Genomic DNA, 11497 nt, shown 5'->3' with positions numbered 1-11497 from the left:
CTTGGACACTTAGGTCCCAGGTCTGAAACCCTGAAGTCATCAGCTCCAGTGCAGGCTCATCAGCTTGACTGCGGGGTTGCCCGCTTGAAGCTCCCGGTCGCTGGCTTGGCTGGCTGGCGCTCCCCAGTCAAGACACAGAAGAAACAAACAAGTGCCATGTCTACAGAGTTGATGCTTCACACCTCCCCATCTCTTGCTTGCTAAAACAAAACAGAGGACCCCAAAACACCTCAACTGCTTCTGGTACCTACTGTAGTGCCCTAGAGGAGACCATAGTAAACAAATTACTGAATCCTTTACTTTGCAGACTGTATCTAGAGGGACCACTATTTTGTTAAAACTGTACTAGAATGTTCCAAAATTCTTATGGGATACCAGTTCAGTTGAGATCTCAGTCTGGAAAAGGTGAAACTATAGACTGATAAAGATCAGTGGTTAGAGGTTGAGGTCAAGAGGGAGGGATAAACATTTTTAGGAGCAGTGAAAAACTATTCTGTTGATGGATGTGTCACCATACAATGATGTATATTGTACTTGTTTGGACAATGATGTCAACAGCAAAAATAAACCTGAAGATAATGTACAGGCTTTGGGCTATTATGTCAACACTATCAATTAAGAAATACATCCTCTGGTAATGGATGCTGATGGTGGGGTGGAATTATATATTGGAAATCTCTACCTTCTCAATTTCAATTTTGCTATGAATCTAAATTCTAAAAAGTATTAAAACCATAAGACAAAAACGAGACTAAGAAACAAACCTAAAACAAATAAATGGTAGATTCACATGAATTTCTAAACAAAAATTTATTTAGAATAAATCACTTTATACAGAAATTAAGGAAAAAGAGCTTCACTACTTAGCTATGTATTTAACATCAAATTATGGGAATACAAAAATGTAAGAAATTTACAAAAGCTGTACAAAATAACTTAATATTTAAAAAGTAGACTGATACAGTCTATAAAATTTCTTTGAGGAGTACGATTAGAAATCTATGTAGTTTTTTTTACAGGATCAAAGAAAGGATGCTTTAAGGCTTCTTTGAGAGTAATCCTGTCGGCTGGATCATACTCCAACATTTTCTGAATAAGGTCAAAGAGAAGCTCATGTTCAGCATCCTGAGAAAGCATAAATTCCTGAAAGGAAAAGACAGTCAACAGGCTTTTCTACTACCATTTATAATTTTATTGTACCATAAAGAGGGGAAGGAAATTCAAAGATCCTTCGATCAATGACCCAGGCTTACCTTCAGAGGTTTACAGCGCCTTGAAACATATCTGCCAGCAGAACTGTGTTCATCCCAGTCCAATTGATCATGATGAAAATATTTACGTTTCCTAAGAGTAAGTTGATACCCATGTTTATGTTAACAATAAAAACAAACTTACCTAGCAAAAGTGATTGGTTCCATAAGGTCTACCGGAAAGTTCTGTCCGTTTTTGGAATAAAACAAAATACAAATTTTTCTTGCCGTCAATAAACTTTATTAAATAATATAATTGCTATTATTAATGACTTCTTGCCAGAGTGAGGGCAATTTGTATGTCCCATTTTTGAAAAATGTTTTCTATTTAGATGCGAAAAATTGAACCAGTGCTTATTTGGTTGGTATCTTCATTTTTGATTTTTTTGCCCTTCAAAAAATTTTTTAAGGACAAAAACAAGTGATAGTTGGAGGGTGCTAAGTCCGGGGAATATGGTGGATGTGACAGACATGCTTCTGTAGCATTTCTTCCTTGTTGAAATTCGTAAAAATTACAGTGGCGTAAATGAACTTTATCAGTAGCCATGGGTACACTATCGCTTCACACATAAGACTAACGTGAATCATAGTTAATTTGCTACGTCAGTATGTATACTTTAAGTGATAAAAATAGAGGCACACATGCGCCAAATAAACGTGCTTACGTGTTGAAACTTGTGATAGAAACGGACAGAACTTTCCAGTAGACCTTATATTTTATAGATCAAAAGACTAATGCTTTTCTAGAGATTTAAAAGTAAGAATAGAGATCATTGCTGGCTTCCCATCAAGGTAATCAGCTACTTAAATGAAAAGCATTAGTCTAACTTCACTGTTTTATAGTTCTAATCCAGACAGGTAACCAAGTGGTATTAAGGATGGTATTATTTACTCTTAAAACATACCTGGTTTTCTGTATCATATGTTTTGGTAAAGGTCCAAGAATCCTTTCCATCATTGCTAAATGCTCCTTACTATCATGTGTCTAAAATAAAGAAAATTTGTTTACTACCTATACTTCAGCAGATTGTGCTTTGTTCTCATTTAACATAGCTGCACCATTTCTAGTCCCCACATTAGACACAAGGAAGATGATTGCTAAAAAAGGCCAAAAGTTATAGCCAATAAAAAATATTAAGGCTTACAGAACAAAATCACCAGACTTTTCTAACAACAAATTTTTAGTTATATTTAAGATAAAAATATCTTAAATATAACTAAAAATTTGTTGTTAGAAAAGTTAATTATAAAAGTGTCAGAATTGGCCCTGGCCGGTTGGCTCAGTGGTAGAACGTCGCCCTGGCGTGCAGGAGTCCCGGGTTCGATTCCCGGCCAGGGCACACAGGAGAAGCATCCATCTGCTTCTCCACCCCTCCCCCTCTCTCCTTCCTCTCCCCCTCTCTCTTCCCCTCCAGCAGCCAAGGCTCCATTGGAGCAAAGTTGGCTCAGTGCAAGAATGGCTCTGGTTGTGACAGAGTGACGCCCCAGATGGGCAGAGCATCGCCCCCTGGTGGGCATGCTGGGTGGATCCCAGTAGGACGCATACGGGAGTCAGTCTGACCGCCTCCCCGTTTCCAACTTCAGAAAAATACAAAATAAATAAATGTCAGAATTAAGTAATTTTTATTTCTTTATACTTTACAACTAAGAGTATGATAAGGGAAAAAAGGTGCTACCTAAATAAAATTGTGTATTTGAGGTAATGTTCATTCACATAAACAGCACTTTTCCTATGCAAAGCACTTACTGGAAATACTGTAAACCCAAGGTAGTACTCAATAAGAATACATCCTATACTCCAGACATCACATGGTTGGGACCATCCTAAAGCTGCAAAACAAAGAAAACTGTGAGGGGGAAAATCCTCAATATTTCTTAAAAACAAATTTTAAAAGTATAAATCATTTTGATGTTTGACCTGGGCAAGAGTCTAAAGAAATCACTTAACCCAAGATTAAATATAATAGCATAGTGTGTAAGAGGTAGGGCTCTGGAAACATTGGTCTCAAGTCCTAACTTGGGCTCTTGAGACTAGTGAGTTGGAAAAAAAAAATTTTTTTTTCCTGAGCCTCAATTTCCTTACCTTTAAAATGGGTATTATCAACATATAACTACTGGACATATATATAACAGGCATTAATGATGATGTTTTACAACTGAATTCCAAAAAGGTTAAGCCACTTACTCAATGTCCTACAGTTGACTATTTGTAACAAAAGCTCAAAATCCTTAATGTGTTTTATGATACTAATTCTTTAGAAAGTTTTTAAAACTCCCACAAAAATAAAACCTAGAATGCTAAATTTTAAAATTGCCTTCAATATAAAGGTTACCAAAGCACAATTAAGACATACCTAAAATAACTTCAGGCGCCCTATAGTGCCTTGTAGATACCAACGTACTGTGATGTTCATCATCGTATGTCGCACTTCCAAAGTCTACAACTTTAATATCCGGATTTATTAAGGTACGTTCATCACGTTTCTAAACATCATAAATGATGGTTAAGGGGTATGGTATAATATTAAGGTACAAAACATTCATTTAAAACTGAAGATAATTGAAGACTTACCAATTTGGGATTATAAGCCTCTGTGTAGTCAGATTGCACAAATAAGATGTTTTCAGGCTTTAAGTCTGTGTGAGTTAACTTATTACTGTGCAAAACTGAGAATGAAACATAAAAGTTGCTGTAATCTAAGCCAAAAGAAAACTAATTAAAAACCCCAACCCCCTACCAACAACAAAAACCTTATGCCTTTTCCACACATCTGAAGTGGTCAACATTCAATAGTGTGCTAGAAACCCACCAGAGACAAGCGAAACCCACCACTCCCTTTTAATAATTAGCCCACTAACAGTTAATTCCTTAAAAAATAATTATCTTTCTCTCATGAAGTGGAGATTTATCATCCTTTAATTTAAAACTAGTGACTCTAGGTTAATATTAATTGGAAGATGACAATGTATTAATATACTTTACTCAAATGCAATTAAACTGACCAACTTGTTATCAACCATCTGTATTATCTTTCTCACACCAACTCTTTATTATGTTACATCCCATTTTCTTATTTTTCAATTATAGTTGACAATATAGTAGTTTCATAGGTACAACACAGTGGTTAATTAGACAACTTTCAAAGTGATCCCTCTGATAAGTTGGTACCCACTTAACACCATACAGCTATTACAATATTGCCTATATTCCCTACCCAGTACTTCACATATCCCTGTGACTATTTTTGTAGCTGCCAATTTACTTTTTAAGATCCCATTTTTTCTTAAAAAAAGATCCAAATCACTCTGACATTAGTCAATAAACTCAAGCTTCTGGAAAATAAGTCAAAAGTACTTACAGTTCACAGACTTGCATATCTGATATGCCATCTTCCTGATATGATCCAGTCGAAATGGCAGGAAACCATTTTCCTTAATAAAATCGTAAGTACTAAGTCCTAGCAGTTCAAACACAATGCAAATGTGACCACGATGCTCAAACCATTCTAACATCTGGACACAGCGGCTATAAACACATAAAAGATAACTTAGTACAGCTTCTTAAAATCTACTGGGGCCATTTTCTAAGTTCTACTTTGATACTTACAATGTGCTGCTGGGGTCTGTTGTATTTAAATGTTCTAGAACTTGTATTTCTGAGCGAGCAGCTTCACAGTATCTATCCACATTTTTAACTATTTTTACTGCTACATGTCTCCCTCCCCTGTGAGAAAGGAAGTCTCAAATTAAAAGAGAATAATTGCATTTTTCTATCATTATCTTCAAACTGTACACTTCTTTGATTATGTGATTATATACAATATTAGGTATTACTGCTTCAATTTGCATGCCAACTAAGACCCAAAACAAATGTAGATAAAGCAGTTTCTTCCTATAGTGCCTGTCATTGGCAAATATCACAAATCTTCCTTTGGCTCAAGTTACCAGAAAAGTTGGGATCTGTGAGGGCATAGAAAGAAGCTGTAGCTCTCAATCCTGCCAACCAATAGTAGAAAGCCTCCTCTAAGAAATCATTTTAAAAAGCTTTGTCATTCCAAAGGGGGAAAATTTTTTTAATTCGAGAGGGAGGCAGACTTCTTCATGAGACCCAACTGGGATCCACCCAGCAAGCCCACTAGGGGGTGATGCTCTGCCCATTTAGGTCATTGCTACCTTGCTCTGTCACTGAGCTCTTCCTAGGGGAGGCCATGGAGACAAGCTGTGCTGCACAGTGGGCCCAACTTGCTCAATTCACTCCAATCAAGCCATGGCTGCAGGTGAGGGAGTGAGGGACAGGGAGGGGGAGGGGTAGAGAAGCAGATGGGCACTTCTCCTGTGTGCCCTGATGGGGAATCAAACCCAGGACATCTACACGCCAGGCTCTACCACTGAGCCAACCGACCAGGGCTAAAGGGAAAAAATTTCAAATAGGGAACAAAAGGTAACAGAAAAATTTCTTATACTATCTTAAGAAATTCCAGTCAGTAGTTTATTGGGCATAAACCTGTGACACCAATCCAGGCAAGTTCTCAGCCCTGACTTGCTACCAAGATGAACAATGGCATTTTCTAAAAGTATAGGTTCCTAGGTAACAACTCTGAAGATGGCTTCAAGAGGTATAAGGTAAGCAAAGCTCCAATGAATAATATAAAATCAAGCCTGAGAAAGAACCACTATCTAAAGCAAAAAAAATGGCCATAATTGTGCCTAGTCACACAACACATCATTTTCTAAATTAAAATCTGCTCTCAGCTCAAAACTGAAGTTAGAGGCTGCATATACTAATTACTACTACTTCGAAATACGAAATACGAACAGTATCTTTACTGGGAATTTCCCACATAGAAACTAAAAAAGTAAATACAATGTATCTTTAGGCATGGTCAGAGCACAGTCTAAAGCAGGGGCCGGGAAACTTTTTGGTTGAGAGAGCCATGAACACCATTTATTTAAAAATGTAATTCCATGAAAGCCATACATGTATCCGGAGGATGGCTGTGATTGGCTCCAGCCACCCACAACCATGAACATGAGCGGTAGGAAATGAATGGATTGTAATACATGAGAATATTTTATATATTTAACGTTATTCTTATTTTTTTTATTCTTTTTTAAGATTTGTCTGCGAGCCATAGTTTCCTGACCCCTGGTCTAAAGTAAATTCTATTTTCTATACTGTTGGATCACTCCAAGTACAATCTCAGGCTCAGAAACTTACACCTTACGATCAATGCACTCCACGACTTTCCCAAAAGCTCCTTCACCTAAAGTATCAACAATTTCATCTAAAAGAGAAAAACAAATCTCAGTCACACGAAAACATTTTACTTATAATCAATGCTATAAATGCAACTTTATTCTAGTTGATGCTACAAATTCCCTTACTGCTATTTTAGTGGTCATCACTGTCAAAAGACATGTAATTATTTTTAGGTCTAATTTCAGTCTTAAAGCCAATTTCATTTAACTTGATTTACTATTTTGGAAGTTCTACATAACAAACATTAAATTTCTAAAGAAAGCAAAAAGTATAATTCCCCCCACCACCAAAAGAAATGGAAAAAAAACCAAAAAAAAAAACAGAGAAAGAAAAAGATTTCCAAATCCCTGAAATCTTAATCTATATATATAGATTATGTTATGTGAAAAGTTAATAAGTGTTGAAAAATATTCTATACATCTTGCACTTAGTACGTCTCCACTCTGACAGATCAGGTGACCCTCCTCATCATCCTCTACACTCCTGGTTCTTTTCCTTCGGTGACTCTTCTGGAAACGTCAAGTGGGCGGCACCAAGATCATCCAGCCAATCAATATACCCGAGTGAATTCAGGGCAGAATACGAAATTCATTCAGCGGGGAGATATTCAGGCATTCAGATACACGCCAGGCCACAAACGGTTGGCAGGAGCAATTTCAAATTCAGTCCCCAGAAATTCACAGGGCACATAGTTTATGTTAACAGGAGAAAAACATGGCAAGGAACAGATTTTCAGATAAGATACTCAAAGTGGCAAGGCAACAAAACATAATACAATTGTTTTCTTAAAAAAAAAAAAAGCTTAGTTGTAGCATTCATTGAAACATAATTTTAAGTGTCTAGTGTCCTAATTTATTATGTTGCAATATTGTAGGATGTAATATTTACTTGTCAAAACAGACTGTGGCCAAGTTAAGATTTCCTAATCTAAGAAAACAAAGTATTAAAACAGTAAATAAAATTAAAGTTCTAATTTTGGGGAGAAAAAATGATTTGGTATATAATAACACCAGGACATTTTAAATGTCATCTAAGCTGATCTCCAAAATAATACCCATCCCATAATGATCAAATCTGTTAAATGGTTTGCTTAGTGAAAAAAAAAAGATTAGAGAGCATGCTTTGCTAGAAGTTACACCCAATCATACAAAAATAAAAATTTTTGTAGTATGGTTTCAACTTATCAAAACAAATCAGATTTAAGTACCATAAAAAATCTGTCATACTACTCTGCAATCATTGATATTAAATAATTTAAATTCCCTGCACTACTTCAATAAAATGACAATCAGCAGTAAATTCTATTATGTAACTAGTATGTTCTGTACTTGGGGAATCTCCTATCCAATGCACAAATAGAAAGAATCCTGCAAGTTAAAACTGAGATGACTTCATCTTTAGCAAAACATTCTCAAATAATCAAACATAAATTAAACTTTCCTGTTTCACATGGAAAATAAAATTCCCAAAATATTTTAAAACGGCTCATACCCCATGTGAACGATGATGTGAAGTACTGTGGTGAATCCTGTGTTTGCTTTTATAACTACTTCTTCCACTTCTACCAGAAGACTTGCTACTATGGTTCTGGTATCTGCTTTCATGGTCCCTATGGTGATGTCCAGATTCACATCCTTGATTGCAGTCATTTCTATATTCATCAACGTAGCGTCGGCTATAATAATCTTTCTCATTTATGGATCTGCTTTCCAAATAATGGCTAGAAAAATTAAAAAAAAAACAACACCCACTTTATCAATACTTGATGCTTATACAAAATATTCTTAAAGTCTCAGTAAATCTCTCTCGCCTTATTAAAGATTTTATTTTACAGATGCGGGGGGGGGGGGGGGGCACGAGTTATAAGTATCAAGTCATAGTTGCTTCACTTTAGTTGTTCATTGGTTGCTTGTGTGTGCGCCTGGACCAGGCAGGCCCAGGGTTTCTAGTCAGCGACCTCAGCATTCCAGGTGACACTTTATCCATGGAGCCACCTCAGGTCAGGTCTCAGCAAATCTCTTAGGAGTTTGTATTCCTCACCAACCAAAAAAACAAACAACCAAAAAAGCCATCCAATTTTACAAACGTTAAAAGCCACTGAAGACAGAAAGGAATGGTAATTACAATTATTTATACATTTATTACTTTTAATTATTAGTAAAAATGTTTTTCAATATGTATCTGTTCTCTAACACCCCCCTTACCTGTCCGAAGTCTTAGAGTGGTTGTATCGGCAGCGCTTGTTCTCCCGGGCGCTGCTGGGCGACCTCTTCTTTCTCTTATGACCACTGTGGCTCCGCCACTTGCCACAATCCCAATCCTTCTCATCCCAGTCAGGGCAGTAAGCTCTCTTCGAGTGTCTCATCTACGTAAAAGACAAATTCCCCCAGTTTTATAGAACCCCATGTCAACACCGAGCAATTATAAAACTCTTCTCTGCGGAGTCGCGGAAATCGCACCCCTTTCCTGCTCGCAGAAACGGACTGCAGGTCCACACACTCAGTTCTCCCCACTTAAACGTGAACCAGAAACTAGCCTCCAACTCACATGCGGCCATAAACGGTCTTCAACAGAACATTCCTGTACCGAGAGTTTCTGTCAAGGACATAACCGCTCAAACGGCTAAGGGCGTCAGTCCGAGCTGGCGGCAGAAGGCATAACTACAAAATGCCGTCTTTTCAGTGCCGCTCCCCAACACGCACTGCATGTAGTAAAAGCTTCACCGAAACACACGCTTACACAATCATTTTAGGGAAGGGGGGGGGCATCTTCCTTTCAGAACTGTTTCAAACAAAAATCGCCTGACCTGTGGTGGCGCAGTGGATAAAGCATCGACCTGGAAACACAGAGGTCGCCAGTTCGAATCCCTGGGCTTGCCTGGTCAAGGCACATATGGGAGTTGATGCTTCCTGCTCCTCCCCCTCCCCTTTCTCTCTCTCTCCTAAAATAAATTTTTTTTTTTAAATTTAAAAACAAAAATCACTAACAATTCCACCACGTCTCTGCACTTAATCAAAATACTCCAACGGGGGCGAGAAATTTAACGCATAAAATGTCTGATCACACACCCCTTCACATACTATATCATTTATTTTCTTTCCTCGGGTTCCTGGACAAACACCAAGGGGAAAGGCACTGGCGATTTTCTCTTCAATCCCGTAAGAATCAACTCGACGCCAAGCGATATTGCTTACGCCAGGTCCACAAGCCCAGTCTTCGTCTCCGTTTGCTATGAACCCAGTTCCTCAAAGAAGCGGAACTAAAGGCAGAAGCCAAGTAAACAGCACGGCCACAGGCCGCCGCCGCCATCTTAGAGCGCGGCCGCGGAGGCGCTGCAGACAAGATGGCGGCCGCGGGCGGCCGGGCTCGCCCTCCCCGCACCCCGAGGGAGGCGAAGCTTCAAGGAGCGCCCCCGCCTCACAAACACTGGCACTACCCTCCGCCAGCGGCTAGGGCGGCAAGGCTCAAGCGAACCCCGTTGCGACAGGCTCCACAGAGCTGGAGCGGGCGAGGGAGAAAGGGGTCGTCGTGGAGGAGGCCTCGGGGGGGATAACCAGGCGCTCTCGAGACACAGAGGGGGGCCCTGACACCTCGCCCGCTCCCTTCCCCGTCTCACCGTCCCGGCCAGAGAGTCCAAGCCCAAGGACACAAAGCTGCAACGCGACCACAGACAACGTGCGGCTGGCTGCGACGAGCTCCAACAACAAAATGGAGCTGACGGTCACTGCGTCAGGATTCTTCTCGAAAACACGGGTGACGCGGCGGGCGCGTCTTCGCCGCGGGGCGGGGCGTGCACGCGGGAGGGGCGAGACGGGGCGGGGCCTCTGTGTGCGCAGGCGCCGGGGCTGCAGGGGCTCTGTGGGCCCTGGTCGGTTCCGGCGCTGGGAACCGCGCACGTTTGGGGGCAGAGTTCAGCCTTTGCCTATCAAGAAGTGTGTGAACGCTGGAAACACGGAAGGGTGTGCTGTTTAGTGCTCGTTATGGATGAGCTGAGTGTTTCAGTCATTCCCTCTATCTCAGATGTGTTGGTATTTGTAAAAAGGGCCTTTACAGAGATAAGGTTCGAAAGAGGTCATTAGGGTGGGTCCTAACTGGATTGACTTGGTGTCTATATTTACAGAGATTAGGACACAAGCACACATAGGAGAAAGACCTTGTGAAAACAAAAGACCCTTAGCTACAAGCCCAGACGCGTCAGAGTAAAAAGCCCTGCCCACACCTTGATCTCCCAATTTCTGAAATATTAGATCAAGGATTGGCAAACTGTTTTTTAAATGGCCAGACAGTAAACATTTTACGTTTGTAAGCTATTTAGTCTCTGTCTCAACCAATCAATATTGCCGTTGTAGCACAACCAGCCAGAGACAATACATAAAGCGATGGGGCTGAGTTCCAAGTCGTGACTTACAACAGGTGTCCAGCCTGCTTTTTGCCAGTCTCTGATCTAGAAGGGGAACCATATTCTTTTAAAGAGAATTTTGGTTACAAGCAATATTTTATTCTTAATAGTAGTTTGTATTTACTGCCAATTAATGCATGAAACAGCCTGACCAGGCAGTGGCACAGTGGATAGGGCATCGGACTGGGACACAGAGGACCCAGGTTTGAAACCCCGAGGTCGCCGGCTTGAGTGCAGGTTCATCTGGTTTGAGTGCAGGTTCATTCACAAGAGCACAGGGTCGCTGGCTTGAGCATGGGATCATAGACATGACCGCATTGTTGCTGGCTTGAGCAAGGGGTTATTTGCTCTGCTGTAGCCCCCTGGTCAAGGCATATATGAGAAAGAAGTCAACGAACAACAACAACAAAAAAAAAAAACTCAAAGAAATATGCACTGTAGGAGACAGGTTATAAACTGACAAAGTCCTTATAGCTTAAAGCAGTAGTTCTCAAGCTTTTTGAAGTCAGGGCGCATTTAAAATCCTAAAAATAATTGTAGGCACACTATATACAAATTTCTGAGAAATAGGTTATAATAATTAAGTCA

The 11497-nt window shown here is 39.8% G+C and overlaps 1 protein-coding gene across 2 annotated transcripts; it reads right to left on the bottom strand.

Annotated features, from left to right (window-relative positions):
- Nucleotides 1–791: 791 nt before the first annotated feature.
- Nucleotides 792–10268, bottom strand: CLK1 (CDC like kinase 1). 2 transcript variants are annotated; one of them, XM_066280105.1, is made up of 13 exons: nucleotides 10127–10268; nucleotides 8715–8875; nucleotides 8002–8230; nucleotides 6929–7019; nucleotides 6469–6535; nucleotides 4858–4974; nucleotides 4610–4776; nucleotides 3823–3917; nucleotides 3605–3734; nucleotides 2998–3080; nucleotides 2156–2235; nucleotides 1254–1344; nucleotides 792–1143 (listed from the first exon to the last, which is right to left on the bottom strand). In XM_066280105.1, exons 2-13 carry the CDS (start codon nucleotides 8873–8875, stop codon nucleotides 1000–1002), a joined length of 1455 nt encoding a protein of 484 aa, XP_066136202.1. In that variant the 5' UTR covers nucleotides 10127–10268; the 3' UTR covers nucleotides 792–999. The 2 variants fall into 2 exon arrangements, with proteins under 2 accessions (XP_066136202.1, XP_066136203.1); XM_066280106.1 differs by lacking the exons at nucleotides 6929–7019; nucleotides 8715–8875; nucleotides 10127–10268 and having other exon boundaries at nucleotides 8002–8137.
- Between the last annotated feature and the right edge of the window lie 1229 nt (nucleotides 10269–11497).

Source organism: Saccopteryx bilineata, chromosome 5 (genome assembly GCF_036850765.1).
Source record: "Saccopteryx bilineata isolate mSacBil1 chromosome 5, mSacBil1_pri_phased_curated, whole genome shotgun sequence".
NCBI classification, from domain to species: Eukaryota; Metazoa; Chordata; class Mammalia; order Chiroptera; family Emballonuridae; genus Saccopteryx; species Saccopteryx bilineata.
The sequence above is the reverse complement of the archived record's forward strand: the minus strand, read 5'-3'. Positions and strand labels throughout refer to the sequence as shown.

Coding starts and splice junctions, on each gene's coding strand:
- CLK1 (XM_066280105.1), bottom strand. CDS start 8,875: ATGAGACACTCGAAGAGAGCTTACTGCCCTGACTGGGATGAGAAGGAT. Junction 6,536..6,928: donor AGACGTACTAAGTGCAAGAT/GTATAGAATATT, acceptor TTTCTCTTTTAG/ATGAAATTGTTGATACTTTA. Junction 2,236..2,997: donor TTGGGTTTACAGTATTTCCA/GTAAGTGCTTTG, acceptor TCTTTATTTTAG/ACACATGATAGTAAGGAGCA.